The 16,546-nt window shown below is 48.9% G+C and overlaps 1 protein-coding gene across 13 annotated transcripts in view; it reads right to left on the bottom strand.

Moving 5' to 3' along the window:
• CAMTA1 (calmodulin binding transcription activator 1) overlaps positions 1 to 16,546 on the bottom strand; it is a 226,464-nt gene that overhangs the window by 209,054 nt on the left and 864 nt on the right. For 10 of the 13 annotated variants that reach the window (XM_090122995.1, XM_031613527.2, XM_090122998.1 and 7 more), the window contains exon 2: positions 14,324 to 14,417. In XM_090122995.1, coding sequence (XP_089979121.1) covers positions 14,324 to 14,390 — 67 coding nt within the window. In that variant the 5' untranslated portion in view covers positions 14,391 to 14,417. Of the gene's footprint in view, positions 1 to 2,871; positions 3,016 to 14,323; positions 14,418 to 16,546 lie in introns of those variants that run through there. The other 3 variants (XM_090122997.1, XM_090123008.1, XM_090123002.1) reach the window with 1 other exon arrangement.

The raw sequence follows: 16,546 nt of genomic DNA, 5'->3' as shown, positions 1-16,546 counted from the left end.
TTAATTCAGCGGGCGCCGCATTCCACAAAGCTCTCTCCCAGCCTCGTTTCACTCCATGCAAAGTTTTTTTCCCTGCAGATATATTTGGTTGATTGAAGCAGAAGGGACACCAACAAGGAAGGTCACATTCCTGCAGGCTGCCTGGGAAGCAGCAGCTCCTTCCCCCTCCTCGTCTCCTCCAGACAGGCCTTGGAATGGCCGCGAGTTTGGAAAGAAACTTCTAAGAATGGCAGCGATGTAAACTTCCCACCCACACCTGAGATACAACCCAAAAACATTTGATGTAACCTCACTTTCACGTAACACTTCCATTGTTTCCCAATACAGAAAATGAATTCCAAGTTACAACATCCGTAGGAAACCTTCCACAGTAGTTAGAGAACAGCAAAGCAACCAAAGAACCCAGTAAAAGTCTTTGGGAAGACCATTAAAAACTGGGCTACAAACCCAGAGCTCTGCACAGACCCACGTCTTACATCAGTCGTCTAACGCACAGAACAGTTACCCCCATAAGAGCACAACTGAAAACCTGCCCCCAAACACACGTGTTGTTCCCACTGCCGTGGAAGCGAGTTTGGCCAACCTCCTGAAGCTGCACTGCAGGCTCACACAGTCCGTGTGGCTCCAAACTCCGGCAGGCAGCGGCGCGGCTCTGCCTCCAACAACAGAAATGTGGGCAATGCTTCAGCTGCTGAAATTCAGCAAAAAATTTGGGGCAAAGACTGCATGGAGCTGAATGTCCACCTCTGCTCCTTCACTGTGGCTGCAGGTGGGGCAGCAGTGGGGCAGTGCAGCCCAACCCCACGGCAAGCAAGGATTTGTTTATGTCCAAAAACGTTACACAACGCTTCCACCGAGGGAGGTAAATATCTGTACATATCTGCTGCTTAACAACAAAATCGAGAACGTTTGGGTTTCAAAAGGCGTTGCTTGCCAAGCTGATACAGCATTCAAGAGCAAAACCTGAGCAGTTGTCCAGATCTCCAACAACTGCCCCAAAACCATCACTGCTAACTCCTAAATGAGCACTGCTGAAACCCTTTCCTTGAACCACACCTCGCTGCTGCCTGTTGAGGCTCCTGGCACTCTGAGGGATGAACAGTTCCCATCTCAGCCCCCTGAGAGCACTGCAGCCGGGCTGAGCTGTGCTGTGCTCTGTCTGGAGCAGTGCCGGCCTATCAGCCCTGCCACAACAGGCCCAGAGCCCAGCAGCACCACGGATCCAACCCCTCAGCTACAACCCGGCCAGCGCGAGCAGTTATTACGAGGAACACAATGAAAATGGCACCAAATAAAGGGCAAGAAAGACCAACCCGGGTGTGCTTTGGTGGCAACCAAAGAACTGAAACTTCACCGTTGAAACTACAAAGCCAAGACAAAAACCGACTCACTTCTGACATACACCAGCATCAACCAGCTGGCATTTTACTACTTCAGGGGAGTTATCATTCACATCAACGCAAATGAGGAAAGAACGAAGCCCAGCATTTTCCAGACCACAGGAAAGATGGAACTAATGAATTTGGGAGCATCAAAGAGATGAATAAAAGATGAAGCCGATGACATGCTCGTAATCACCGCCACTACTTAAAATTCAGATTCCTTTTCAGCACTGAGGTTTCACCACACGGGACCAGGAGGGGCAAAAAGAACTGAAAGGTGGCACAGCTACAAACAGCCGCAGCTCCATCCGGGGAAGGGAAAAAATTCCCCAAAACAGTTCGAACAAAAAATCCCGGAGAGGCGGAGTCGCAGCTCATCCCGAGCGGGGCTTTTCTGCCGCGAGCTGCCGACGCGTTCCGAGGCCGAGGATCCGGAGCGCACCCCAGCGGCGGGGCCGCGCGGAGCGCCGTGCCGGGCAGCTCGCGGTGTCGGCGGGCACGGCCGGCGGCGGATCGGCTCGAGAGGAACGAGGCACGCGGAGGCAGTTACGCAACGCGGAGGCGCAGGAGGCGAAGCACCGCTCCCCGTAAGATGGAGGCCCCGAGGCCCTCCGCTCGGCCGCCCGCCGCCCCCGGGATCACCGCGGTCCCGCCGCCGCGGGGCGCCCCCTCCCGCCCGGCCCGAGCCCCGCCGGGGCGACCGCCGGGAGCGGGGAGCCGGGAGCGGACCGGGACAAACTCCGCCGCCGCGCGCTCCGCCGGAGCCCCGCGACCGCGAACTCGGCCCGGGACCGCGGCCGCCCGCCCGGAGCGCCGCGCCCGGCGGCGGCGGAGCGTCGCTACCCCCAAGCGGGCGCCGCGCTCGGCCCCGCCGCCAACTTTCGGCCGAGTTGGGCGCTGCGGCGCCGCGGGGTCGGGGCGGACGGCTCCGCGGCTCCGGTACCGCCCGCACTCACCTCCGCGGGCCGGCCGGGGCCTGCGGGCCGTGCGCTCCGGGGGGCCGCGCCGCTCCGCCCCTGCCCGCCCGCCGCCGCGGAGGCCGAACCGCCCGGCTCGTCACCGGCGCGCGCCCGCGGGGCACGTGCGGCGGCGGGCACGGCGCGCGGCGGCGTTGCGGGCAGGCCCGGCCCGGCCCGGCGGGGGGCGCGGGGCCGCGCGTGGCGCCGTGACCCCGGGCGGCGGCGGCGGCGGAGCGGGCGGGCGCAGCCTCCATGTTGTCGGCGGGGGCACGTGCCGGCGGGCGGCGGGAGGCGTGCCCTGCCCGGCCCGGCCCGACCGCGGGGCCCGCCGCACGCGGCCTGCCCGCCCGCCCGCCCGCCGCACATGGCCGCCGCCGCCGCCGCCGCCCCGGCCCCGCGGGGGCGCCCTCCGCCGCCACCGAACTTCGCGCTTCGGCCCCGGGTGCCGCCGCCCCGCGGCGGGGGCAGCGCGGGGGGCGGCGCGGAGGCCCGGCGGCGGCGCGGCGCGGGGCGCTTCGGGCGGCGCTCACCTTCCGGCTTGTTTTCGGCAGCCATTTCCCCTCCGCGCGCCACATCCTCCTCCGCCTCCTCGCGACCGGGACCCAGGCGCGCGCCGCCTCCTCCCGCTGCCGCCGCCGCCGCCGCCGCCGGGCCGGGCACCCCGCGCGCACGGCGCACACCCCGCGCCGCCCATTGGGGGAGCCGCCGCACTGACACCCGCGGCGGCCAATCGCGGCGGGCCGGGGGCGGGCGGCCGGAGGGGATGGGCGCGACGGACGGCGCCGCCCGCCAATGGGCGCCCGGCGGCGCCACAGCGACACGCGCCGCAGCCACTCAGCGGCCGCGCCGGGTGGACGAGCGGGCGGGACGCGGCGCCGCACTGACGGCCGCGGCGGCCACTCTGGAGGCGGCTCCGCGCGAGCGACGGCCGCCGGAGCCAATCGCGGCGCGCGCGGAGAGGGACTCTGCCGCTGACGCACGGCGCCGCCGGCGGCGGCAGCCAACGAGGAACGGCCGCCGACGGAGCGACGGCGCGCGGGCCCAATGGGGCGGCGGGAGGGGCGGACTCGCGCCGCCGCTCCCGCCCCGCCCATTGGCTGCCGGCGGCCCGGCGGGCGCACGCCCCGCGCCCGTAACCCCAAACAAAGGCGGCGATTGGCGCGCGGTGCCGCCCCGCCGCCAATCCCCGCCCGGCCGGGGGTCGCGGCCCTCCCGCGCGGGCACGGCGCGAGACCCCAAGCCTGGGACCCCAGCCCGCGCCGCGCCCCGCGCTGCCGCTCGCCGTCCGCGTGAGCGGCGAAGTCCCGCGGCTCCGCCCACCCGCGCGGCGCCGAGCACCGGAACGCGGCGCAGCTCCGCCTCCGCCGGCCCCGTTCTGCTCCTTCCCTTCGCAGGCGGGCCGCCGCGCGTTCAGCGATTAACGAACATTAAGAGGCCGCACTGCTGTTACGCGGGAAGCTGAAAAGTTTACGAGGGAAGCAAATGAAACCCGACACGCGCGAGGCCCTCAGGACCGGGGGCTTCCGAGACGTGGCGGAGTTTGGGAGACGTAAGAAGAGCGGAGCGGGCAGCAAGGAGCCGCGCTGGGCTGCGGCCAACCCGCGGGACGCAGCGGAGGAAGGCGAGGCGCTCAGCTCCCATTGCCTCCCGCGCGCTCCTCAGCTCGGCTCAGCGCCGCTCCGCCTGCAGGTCGCTGCCATCGAATGAAGCCCGCGGAGCTCTGCGCAGCTCCCCGAGTCCCGCTGCCTCCGAGCGCTCGGAGCAAAGCCGCGGTCCAGCAGCGGCCCTGAGCTCGCTGCCAGTTAAGCCTCACTTCAGGAAATAATGGCCAGGAGATCAATGCTGTCTGCCTTCCTAGAATTGGATGTCAAGGAGCTTTTGCTGTAAAGAGTCTCCCAAGAAACAAAGTAAATTGTTCTGTCCTTTTAAAAATGGAAAGTGCCTTGGAAGAGTGATGTATTATTTGCCTGGCTGAGTTCTGTCTCCGTCTCATCAAAGCCTGACGAGCACTGCCACTTCTGCCTGCTGGAGCAGAGCTCAGTGTAACTGGACCACATCTAATGCCTGCACAATGCAAATGAAGATTGAAACGGTTGTTTCCTTTGATGTGACTGAACGCTCAAAAAGGATATTTTCCTTTCGACTCTCACGAGAATGGAACTTCTTTAAAAAGACCTGTTGACTTTCTGCTTTTGTTAAGGTCTGAAGCCATCCCCGAGCCTAGGCAAAAGATGAGCGTGGTAGGATGGGTCTCTTCTAAGACAGAAGAAAAGAAAATTCCTTTTTCCTATTTCCAGCAACTGCTAATCTTGTGGAGCGTGAAAGGCACATTGCTACAGAGGCTTCAGGACAGCAGGGACTGCTGACAGTCATACAGCTGATCTAGAATAGTTTGTATGAGAAATGTACACAAACATTAATGCATCAGTGGGATCAACTATAATTGCTTTCCTTCAGATGTTCAAGATACCCTGCAGATTGGTTCACAAGGGGCAAGAGCTGCTTCCACTTGGATATTCAGGCAAGATTACCTAACAAAAAAGAGATGAGAGAAAAGTAGAGGTACTGCATCTCTCAGCTGAGAAGATCCCCCTTTGCTGCCCACAACAACAGTGCTATTCAGACTGTTCTGATGCCAGTGCTTGTGGCTGAAGCACACACCAGAACCCGGGGCACCCCAGAGCCTGGATAACAACTGTTGCCATGAACAGATTTCCAGTTCCTTTCTGGGAGGCCAGCACAAACAGTTCCTTCAGCCACAGCCCTCACTGCATTGTTCACTTGCAAACAGGAGAAGAACTAACCATAAGGTACCCCACATGGGGTTAGACCTTGAGATCACCCACAAACATAATCAAATGCACGATCAGCTACACATGGGCTCAAGAATGTCCAGGTCTTCCTTCTCTTCAAAGCTACAGTAGTTCCTTATGTGCTTCAGGGGCTCATTAGAGTAATGAGGTCCATGTGGCCTGATTGACAAGGTTGTTTAGGACACCAGCTGCCTCCCTCAGCATTGCAAGTTGGGGGAAGAAGGAACTTCCACTTAATTCAATAACAGCTCAAGTTCCAGAAAATACCATGACCTGCCCTGCAGCTCTGTGAAGCATCTCTGAGAAGGCTGGCTGGCTTTCTAGATCCTTCCTGGTCTGCAACAACAATGGGAACTTATATGGATAAAGATGAGTGAGATATTTTCAAGTGGTTCCAGAAATAATGCACAACTGTTATATACAGGCTGAAGAGCTAGTTTCTCTTTCTTAATGTAAGCTTTTACACCAGGAAGAATAAAAACTAAAACTGAAATCTTTTGTGAAACTATATGATTTTAACAGTAGCACAGAAGGGATTCCAACAACATGATCTACATAACATCAGATGCACTTTGAACGTGGCTTCTTCACCAAATATGCCAGCAGTCCCAAATATTTTCATGCAATTCCTTGCACGACAAAGAAAGAAGCATCTCAATTTAAGTACTGCTGGCACCTTTAAAGGTTCCCAGCTCCTTACTATTTGAAATTATGGTTTAAACACTATTGAAGCATTGAGGTACTGACCCACAAAAGACTCTTGTATGTACAGTACAGGATAATCTGAGGGTCATCTATGGGCACAAACATGCAGCTACCTCCAGCTGATAAGCAACAGGAACACAGATGGGGCAGCAGTTTTGCAGTTTGAATCAAGAATAATTTTTAATGGTATACTCATAAAAGCTCCTGATTGTTTGTTTTTGTTTAAGAGGGAGGTAAGACACCAAGAAGTTCCTGAAAAAAATGTTCATTGTCATTTCATAACAGGTGTGGGTCTGGCTCAGTTAATTGATAATTTGGCATGCATAGTTATCTGCAGAAGTCAAACTGTAAGGAATATATTCAAATGCCCTGTTATGGATATTCAGAAAATTACACATTCACAGTTGCTATGGCAAGCATCGAAAATGAAAACAATTCAGACAGTTTTAATAACTATAATGACAGTGTTGGAACCCTACTTCTTTTGAATCGCTTGCACAGAGTTACTCCATGATTTAGAAGCAAGGAATGCCAAGTGTTCTTGCAGAAAAAAGCCCTGTAAAAATCTGTGTAAATAGAGATGTTTTAAAACCTCCACAATAAAGGTTTTAGACAGAAAATAAATGTTTTTGCCCTTTCCTCTCTCTACCTACAAAATCAAAAGCTGTTTTTTCTAGGGGAAAAAAAAGCAAAAAGCTCAACCAAGTCAACATGTATGCATAAATCCAATGCTACTTCACTGCATTTGTGAAGCATAATTGCCAGTTCTCAAGATCATCAAAACGAGGTAAATATCCCCAAACAAGCATTTCTCCAGAAAGGCCTTCCACAGACGTGTACTCTATTTAAGACTCTGCCTTCCAAATAATTTGCCCAAAGTGTTGCATGGAGCTGGAGAAACACATAGATTTCCAAGCACTAAAAGCAGCGGATCCACTCATGCTGGATGGAACTGCACCCCACCTGAGCAGGGGGCCGGGCAATTTCCAAGTTCTGGGCTTTGCACACTTTCTCCTCCCATTCCTACTGCAGTTCTGAGCCCATTTATTACCCTCAAATACAAACTGTATTCAAATAACCCCTAGTAGAGCTCTGCAGACTAGAAGGAATTTATAGAAGACTGAACTGTAGCACAGATCAGGAGCCTGAACCTTTGTAACAGACCTTGGACAAAAGATGTTTTTGCTGGGCAAAGCCTTGTGAAGGTTCTGTAGATATTTTAGCCAGCAGCCTCAGCTCAAAACACGGCGTTCACCTGCCCAACTAAAACCAGCAGCACACACACTTTGCTCCTGGCACTGAGTCTGGGGAAAAGCACGCGGCCAATGAGGCCGTTTGCTAGACTGGAGCCCCATTTATCCTGGTGCAACTTCAAACACCTTCAGAAGTTACATCCACGGGTGTCAACCTGGCAGCTTTGCTGCACCTCAGCAGCAGGGCAATGCCTGCCACGCACTGCACTGCAGCAGCCCCAGGCTCCTCCCCGGGCAGTCCTTGGGGCTTCATTTCTTCTCTGGGCTGGGGCAGATTGCCTTCACTTTGATGCACTATGGATGCTCTAAGCACCCTGGAACCACTAAGAAAATTACTGTTTTGCTCCAATATACACTCATAAGCCGGATAGAGGAAAAAAACCCTAAAATATGAGGTAAATTAAAGCTTCCAACTAAGGGGATTTACTGGGAAGTCACCATAAACTTCAGATAATTTATTTTTTCAATTCTGCTGCAACTTTCTCCAGTTCTTCTGGACAAGCCATTAGACATGACAATTCAAAAAACTAAAGAAAATGCCTATTGACCATTATATCAAATTCTAATTTTAGCCAGAAAAAAATAATTAAGCAGTGATTTACTCCGGTAGTCAACCTATATTAACATTTTTCCCCCCTATTTATGTAATTGTGGCAAAATCTAATAATATATACAACGCTCATAAATGCTGGGTTAGATTTAGTAAAGACAATTTCCTACGCTATATTCAGGACATTTCTCTTTGCATTCTGTTATAATAAGACAATCAAATTATTTTGTTTAAGGAGGTAATATGACTGCCGTCCACAGTGGTTTCATTTATAATTTTAGGGTAGCCTTCAATAAGGCACATCCAAGAACAAATTTCATTTATTTTAAAGCTGTCACCCTGAAACAAGCTGCATATGCTGGCTGTTCCTGGGAACGTTTTTACCCCTGCATCCAGAACCCTGTCATCTGAGAAATGCTTCTATTGCCTAAGCAAGAACCAAGAGTAAATCCTTCAGCCAGTACAGCAGTACTAAGGAAAAGGGCATGCTCTGCAGCTGTTACTTTCTCCTCACCATGTTCAAGATGCTGTGATCTTCAGGTTAGTTTGGTATCTCTAGCAAAGTTGAAGCAAATACAACAGGAAAGTATGTTTCAAGCCCAAATCCCTAAAGGTATACTACTAAATTTCTGTTCCTACCTTTATTTAAATACCTTTTCCAAGATACTTAACTCCTCTGAAATTGGTCTGCTGTCTGTATTAACTGAATAAAAATGGATTTAGGAGCCAAACTTTAGTCACCAAGGTATGACAATGTCAGCCTCAGGCACTGAAAACAGAAGAATGAGTAATGGAAGGAGACAAAAAGAACTGAAGGAAGAGAAAACTGATGACAGTAGTGGAGAGGCAGAAGAAGCCACGTGGATTCAGGAACTGAAAGCCAGAGAAAGTCGAATTTAACTGAGTCAGCCTGAGGAGCTTCCATGACAGCACTACCCAGCCCTGCCCTGCAGTTATCAAACCAGGGCTTCAGACACACTGCTGGTATTTACTCTGCACATACAAAAATACGCCCCTACTAATATGCTTTGTCTTTCTGTTAGACCCAAAGCAGTAAGCCAGATGGATTTGATGACCACTGTAGGGTTCTTCCAACTGAACTCTTCTAACACAGAAATGGCATTAACAAACAAGAAAATCCTCAAGGTTTTCAGATAAGAAGTATTATCACTGAAATCATTATCTCATTTCTTGAAGGGACTCAGCCAAGACTGGGATTCTGCCATGCTATAAATTCACAATGAGAAGGAACTTCCCTTATAATAAATGTTTATTTATGAATAGATAAACCAAATGGAAGTACAATTCCAGTATCGCAAACCAGAATCAACTGAGACCTGCTTACAGTGTGCTATGGCAGCACAGCTATTTGGGATCTCCTGGGTGCCTGTCTGGAACCTCACGGCATGAAAACCTCCCTCTGCCATTAAGGATAGCAACAGTTTCAAGAAAAAAACAATGCCTTTAGAATTTCCTCATTAATTTCACTTACAGAGCAGGGTTTACTTTCCAGACTTGCCTAAATCTTGTCTTTATCATTATTCACAGATGACCCACGAGAGCTCACAGAATGTGATGTATGCACACAGTATGCAGAAATAGCTAGCTTTTACTTAGGTGGGTTAATCTGTGAGTTCTGTTTCCACTTCAGTTTCCTCCTCTGAGGAAAATAATACTTTTTTTTTTTTTTTTTTTACCTGAAGTGGAGTAAATCCATTCCCACACCTTCTGTGGGAAGGAGTGAAAATTAAGATGTAAAGGAGTAAAGAAGAACCTTACTATTCAACAATATTTGCCACTGGCTTTGTTTGCCAAGACAGGCATGGCAATTATTTATAGAATCCCATGTTATATGAAGTATTTCAGCTCAAGACAGCATGAAGGTAAAACCAGGAATGCTGTCAGAACTGCTGGGCAAGGACAGGATATCCCTGGATATCCCTACACAGTGCTTTTTATTGAACTAAAAAGTGATAAAACCTTATAAAGTTTATGAACCTTATCAGTGCTAAGCGACATGCAGTATCTTTTTTTTTGACAGTGTCAGTCTGTACTTAACATTTATCTAAAGGACTATTTGTAAGGGAAATAACACACTGCATGCTCCAAACACACATTAGCATAACCTCCACTACACGATGGCCACTGCCTTCTCTTTACCCTGCTTACCTTTGTGAAAAGCCTGCCATGCACATTTCACAGCTCCAACTGACCACAACTTTCTCGTTCCCACTGCAATGACAACACCAACACCAAGCAATCCTACAGCCAAGGACTGGATGCTACCAACCACCTGTAGGTACCACAGAACCATCTTTAAAGCAACTTCCACTGACTCCTCAGAGAGGGGACACACTTTTCTTGCTCCTCAAGAAAAGGATTATGCATAAAATTTATTCTTTTTTAATCTGGTAATAGAACCAGTAGTATTAGAATTAGCTTTTCTTCTTGGAATGACATCTTTCCACTTCCATCTCTGATGAAGCAGTACAACCTGTGCCCTAGCATTTCACCACTTAATTTTATGACACCTCTTCTTGCTTTAAAGAAAAAGCAGGAAAATAAGAAAAGAATACTAAAACTAGAAATTAATCTTTCTGTGAGATAATAGACTGTGCAAAAAATCAACTGAAAAGTGCAAAAAGATTTTAATTACACTGATTAGCATAGTATTAATGAAAACAGGTGGTCACCTGGACCATGAGCCTGAAGAGCACAGTTCAGGTCTGGACCTGCTAGGTCTGCTTCTGAATTTAAGCATAGTCCAAGGGCTGCATTTACTTGTGGTGTATTCAGCACTACACCCTTCAGCTAGGGTCAAAATCTGAGGGATGAAATTATACCCTTAACCTCAAGGATCCATCACGATCCAAACAACTGTTTTACACAAACAATACAAAGGCAGAACTGCCAGCACACAGTGGCTACCTGGAAACCACCTCAGCAAAGCACGTGAGGCAGAAGGCTGCAGGAAACACCTGGCACAACACTGCTGATCCACTGCAGCCCTCAGGACTGACTGAGATGGACACATGCAAGCATTCTCCTTCCTTCACAGCTGCAGCTGGACAGCACTTGCTGTGCTTGAGCTCTGCCAGTCTTGTGGGCCATGCTTCACAATGACAAATGTCACATCTCTCTGATCTCATGAACATACATAATTTTACCCCAAACCTTTGCCCTGGAGTCTGGCAGGCAGCGTATTTGACTTTTTACATGGTGTGAGCCCTAAAAGGAGTAAAAGAGAGGTTACACTGCAGTACAGAACAAAAAGCATTTAATTAATCCCAAAGTGGTCACTTCTGTGAGAAAACACAGCACACTGGAACTCTGTCCTTACTGAACTAGATTCGTTAAGCTAATTCGTATAAGGCTAAATCACAGTTTTTCTCCACAGACTTCTATTCAGATTTTCATTCTGTTTCATTCAGGCCATATAGGTATTCCCACTAGAGGTATGTTTTTTACAGGCAATGGCAATTAAGAAATGCTGAGAACACTCTTCATCCCTCACCAGGTGCAATGGCATTTGAAGAAATATGTCCTAGATCATCATTTGTACTTAGGTTTTTTTTGCTTGTGTATTAACTCTACAAAAGCTCTTATTTACTGATTACACACAAGTCGTTATCCACACCAACCCCATAAAGCAAGTAGTGCATGAGGGGCACATACCCACCATCTATTACAGGAAATCCTGTGTTATCTGTCTCAGAACAAACAAAAAGAAAAATAATCCACTCCTTTGTAACTCTATAATGTGATGGAAAACAGCAGTGACAGAAAGGTAGCAGAGACCCAGGCTGCAGCAAGTAAGGACAAGTCTAAGTGAGGCAGCCATGGATGCAGAAAGAAAGGGAATAAAGCCGCTTACCTTTGGAAGGCCTCAGGTACACAGGGATCTCCAGCAAGAGATGCTCTCACCTCCACTGCCAACCCTTAAACGAGGGCTGGGAAGGGAGGATCCTGGCTCCAGCCCTTCCAGTTACTCAAATATACTGCATGCACCTGAGCTCCCCTGGGCTGGTCCTGCCTTCCCACCAGGTGCTCCATCACTGCTTCAGGCCATGACTTGCATTTCTGCTACACCTTTGCTTTCTGACAGTCAGTTACCTGCTTTTATTCTAAAAGAAAAGCATCCTTAGTAAGGATGAATATGGTTGGAAGTAGACAAATTGTGTGGCAAATTATTAATACTCAGTAATTTACAAAAACAATCAAAACTTCAAAATTGACAAGCCCATGAAACTGAATACTCCAAAAATGGAAGGATTCTACCTGCTCCTCTCCAACCATCCTGTCTTTGACATTGAGGGTGAGCTCTTCAAATGCAATGACAAAGATTTTGTCTGACCAACCACTCATGGAAGAGAGACGATAGTGAACTTCAAGGCCCAAGTATGTAAGCGATTCACATTCTTGTCCTGCATGCTCACATGTGGCGAGGGGAGGTATGCAACCCTCAACTCCTGGATGCAGTTCTCTCTCAGATAAGTACCTTCCTTCACCACCTCTGTCACTCAAACCGTGCCACCTGGGTCACCTCCCACTGCTGTCACCAGCCCCAGCAAGCAGGAGAGTAAGCAAAATAGAAGGCATGTTTCCCAGTTCTCCCCCGCAACCGCAAACCTGAATACTAACAAGATGGAGGGGAGAAAAACAAAGTAAAATCTACAGGCTACCCTGGTAGGCAACTGTCTGTCCTCAGGGTCATATAATACACCACGTGCTGGAAAACAGCAGAAGTGAGGAGCTGGCAACATCTAAAGCACAACGCCTGTAGAAGTGATTATTCTGATGCCAAATCTGGTCCTATCTGAGCTTCCCAGCCACTGCTGAGTTGACAGCACATGCAGCAATGCCAGAGCTGGCAGAAACGATGCTGAACACAGCTAGTGGCTACTAGCCACCTTAAAGCAACAGCACCAAGCATTTCCTTGACCCAGTGTCTAATGGCATCAACAGTAAAAGTTCTGTGTACAGTGCTCTTCGTCAGAAGCACAGCAAATACTGAAAAACAACTCCCTACTCCCTGCTTTCCCTTTGTCTCAGACTGCTGTGGTGCCGGATTCGCAGGGGTTGGAACAGAGAGCAGCCAGAAGTCACAGCCCTGGGAAGGCAGCACAACAGCACGGACACAGCACATGCCAGCACTGACCACACTCCAATTAAGCATTACAGATTAATGGTGAAGAATGTCATACCTCAAAGCACATAACAGATTTACATCACAGTTTATACAAACAGCTGAATAACATTCCAACAGCCTTAACATTCACACATGCACAAAAAGAAGGCAAAAACAATCAGATCTACCAGAATATGGAATGGCAACAACAGCAATTTGCTCGTTCATATTTTAAGAACGCTGAATTCTCAACTCTGGTGTCATTAGATTAAAAACTAGGTATTGTATATATTAACCATACAATAGCTTATACAACTCATAACCATAAAAAAAAGTATTTCCAATAAAATTGTTTATATAGTATTTCAAGCACAGGTTACACTTCCCAAACAGTATAGGGCAAACTACTACATTTGTACTAAAGGAACTGAAGCAGCTGTTGCTCCTCCCATGGCATCACACTGCCTAAAAGTAACAAGGACTTCAGCACATCCTATAGCATCCAGAGCTACTTACTGACAAAAATGGGAAAGCATTTCTACTAAATTGAGGCAAAAATAAACCATAATATTGAGCCCAATTAATTTTTTCATTGGCACAGTAGAAATTAACTCCTCATACAGCTATTCTGCTAAGAGGCAAGGTGGAGACTCACTTTGGAGATGGAAGAGCTGGTAGGGAATACAGACTCCTACTTCCAGCTACGACCACAGCTCAAAACACAAAGAGCTATTAGTGGAAAATGGTTCCTTTAAGTCATTCCTATACATTTCCTACTACTGAAGATTTTCTTACTACCTGCCAGTTCCTTCCACCACTTTTGCTGCTATTGGTGGAATATAAGCAAGGCCTTTCTACTCTATGGCTCTGTGCAGGTGCGATTAAATCCACTTCCCAAAGTCCCTAAGTGGACTATCATGCCTCAGTTATAATTTCTCAGAATGAAAGTGCCAATAAGTGACTCCTTGGGGGCATCTCAACAACATGAACACAAAACACAGCAAAAAAAAAATCATAGTAGCAGCAAGTAATTCACTCTTTGTGGAGGCAACTTGATTGCAAGACATTTCAAATATTTTAACCATGTGTCTCTGCCCAGGCTTAGGTCAGAAGTCAGAATAATGCACGGTCACCTGAGGAAAACAGCACTGGATGCAAATTAACTGGTCAAGTTAATCTTTTCTTTTTTGTTCTCATCACAAAATACCACAGCAAACAACCTAGGATGAGTAATTTGACAGTGTCACCTGCAGGGTAGGATGAGACAGTTGCTGGATCTGCAAGAACGTACATGCAAGGGCACACGTGTGAGAGTGGTGGGAGCTTGTAGGTATAGAACATAGCTTTGGGGAAAACCTGGCACAGAAAAAGTAGGTCAAGAGTGAGAGGTGTCACTAAAACTTCATGCAAAATTGAGGAGGTGGGAACTCAAAATTCAGCTACAGTTTGAGGGGATGTGTCATTTGCCTCATGAGGGAAGGTAACATAAGTCCTACAGGCTCCAAAATGCACTCAATGAGCTGTTTCTTTTACCTTTTTGTTCTACCCAGCATTTCTTCAAGAGCACTGTCATCTCTGGCTTTGGCATCCTACTCATCATCTATGAATTCATGTTGCCGTTTCCTTCCTGAAAGGAAAAAGTCCCATAGTCAGTCACCTGCTACACAGAGGAAAGGACAACTCTGACAGAATCTTTGCCACTACTGGAGTTTGAAGACCATTGCTCCTTGAGCAGACAGGACTGCAACTTGTGTTCTCTTCCAACATCATTTATCCTAAATTCTCTGAGCAGCCTGTGTTGACTCTAGAAACTTACCCCGACTTTACCTGTAAGCAGCTGAAAAGCAGCCAGTAACTCAGACACACCTGGAAAGAAGGAGCAGGACAATGACTCACCCACAGTAAAGAACTTCCAGCAACAAGAGAGGTTTGTGCCAAGCAAATGGCTTTATTTTATTTTATAGCATTCTGAAAGTGTTAATCTATAAGAAACAGAATTAATACAACACTGAGAAAACACACAATGTTAGGGAAGCCTCCGTTTCAAATCACATGAGCCAAATTAAAAATAAAACTAGACAATCGTACAAAGAGGAGACAAAAATCAATTTTCTCAAAGAGATAACATGAGGGACTCCCGTAGGGGTTGGCAAATTCTGGAAGAGAGAAAGAGATTATATTTTATGGGAAGAGATTCAATAACCATTCTTTTCCCATAAAGCTAGTGATGGAGGATTGTCACTGCTCCATAGACACACCGTGCACATTTCAGGACAACAGTAACAGAAAATCAATAGCGCCTTTTATATGTGAAAAGACATTATCTCTATGGACTCCTAATACTAACAAATTGGGCCACGGAAGACCTGTACTAAAATCCAGCAGTCACCATTAATCTAGCTGTAGGAGAGGGGCAGCATCTTCGGATGTTTTGTTTTGTGTTTGTTTGCCTTCAAAGAAATAACTCAGTTCAAAGCTTTGCCTTTCACTGAAGCCAAAGAGCCCCCAGATGACACTACATTAAAGTCTAGCTAAGTTCAGCCCTGGCTCTGTTGCTCGCAAGCCCCATCAGCATACATTTCCTCTCCTCATTGGCTGTAATCATTAGGAGGGAGGAACTTTAACAGGTGGTAACTTGACAGCTTTGACAAGCTCGGCTAAATTGATGGCATCTTCTGCTTTTTCCCTCCACCGATCTGAGATAGACCCCAAATTAATATCAGCAAAAACACTGTGTGGGGCACATGTCCAGGGATGACTACAACCTGATTCTAGCAACCTGCCAAACAAGGCCCAGCGTGCACTGTCCACTTCCACCAGACTGAGGAAGATGGGCACCACTGAGCCCACCACCACCTGACCCTACTTTGGGGACTCCACACTTCGAGCTAAGAACAGCAATGCTCAGTGTAATACTATAATAGGAGGGAAATTACTGCAACAATAGCATGGTAGCAAAGTCTCTGGCTACAGCAAATGAGAACAAGCCCAAATGCAGTAATGAAGAAAAAGAACTGCTTACCTTTGGAGGGCCTCAGCTATGCACGGATCTCCAGAGAGATCCTCTCACCTCCACTGCCAACCCTTAAATGAGGGCTGGGAATGGGAGGATCCTGGCTTCACCCTTCATCACTCAGCAGCACTGCATGCACCTGAGCTCCTCTGGGCTGGCCCTGCCTTCCCACCAGGTGCTCCATCACTGCTTCAGGCTGTGACTTTGCATTGCCACTACACTCGGTGGAATCCCTTTCTCAGGCTCCAAACAGAGCACATGCTTTATAAGCAGAAAAGAAACAAAGACATCACAGCTCAGGGAAAACAAATAACAATGAGAGTTTCTTTGATTTAAATGGTCCAGACTAAAAAGAGCAGTTCTGTGTGAGGGGGAAAGGTGCCCTTAGGTTGTGATCTAAGAAGAAACCAGTGAGGCCGCTCACAGCTTCCAAAAGCAGCACACGAAGCAGAAGCTGCAGCCATCTGAGAACACAGGAGCTGCCAAACCCCACGTCTGACTCTCTGCATCTGCAGCTCCCATCACAAAGTCTGCACCCCACGATGCCTTCCTGGGCACCGCCAGGACCCTGCACAGAGCAGTGCGGGCAAGAGACTCCACACCCAGAGCCAGAACCGGGCAACTCAGAAAAGCTCAATAAATACCTTTCTCCCCTTCCAAAGTGACTCTTGTAACCTTTTCCTACGAAAGTTATTTTCCCTCCATTGTAGCTTAACGCTTTGAAGAGAAGTCTCCAGATGCCT

This window comes from Phasianus colchicus, chromosome 22, assembly GCF_987193195.1.
Source record: "Phasianus colchicus chromosome 22, bPhaCol1.hap1.1, whole genome shotgun sequence".
NCBI classification, from domain to species: Eukaryota; Metazoa; Chordata; class Aves; order Galliformes; family Phasianidae; genus Phasianus; species Phasianus colchicus.
The sequence above is the reverse complement of the archived record's forward strand: the minus strand, read 5'-3'. Positions and strand labels throughout refer to the sequence as shown.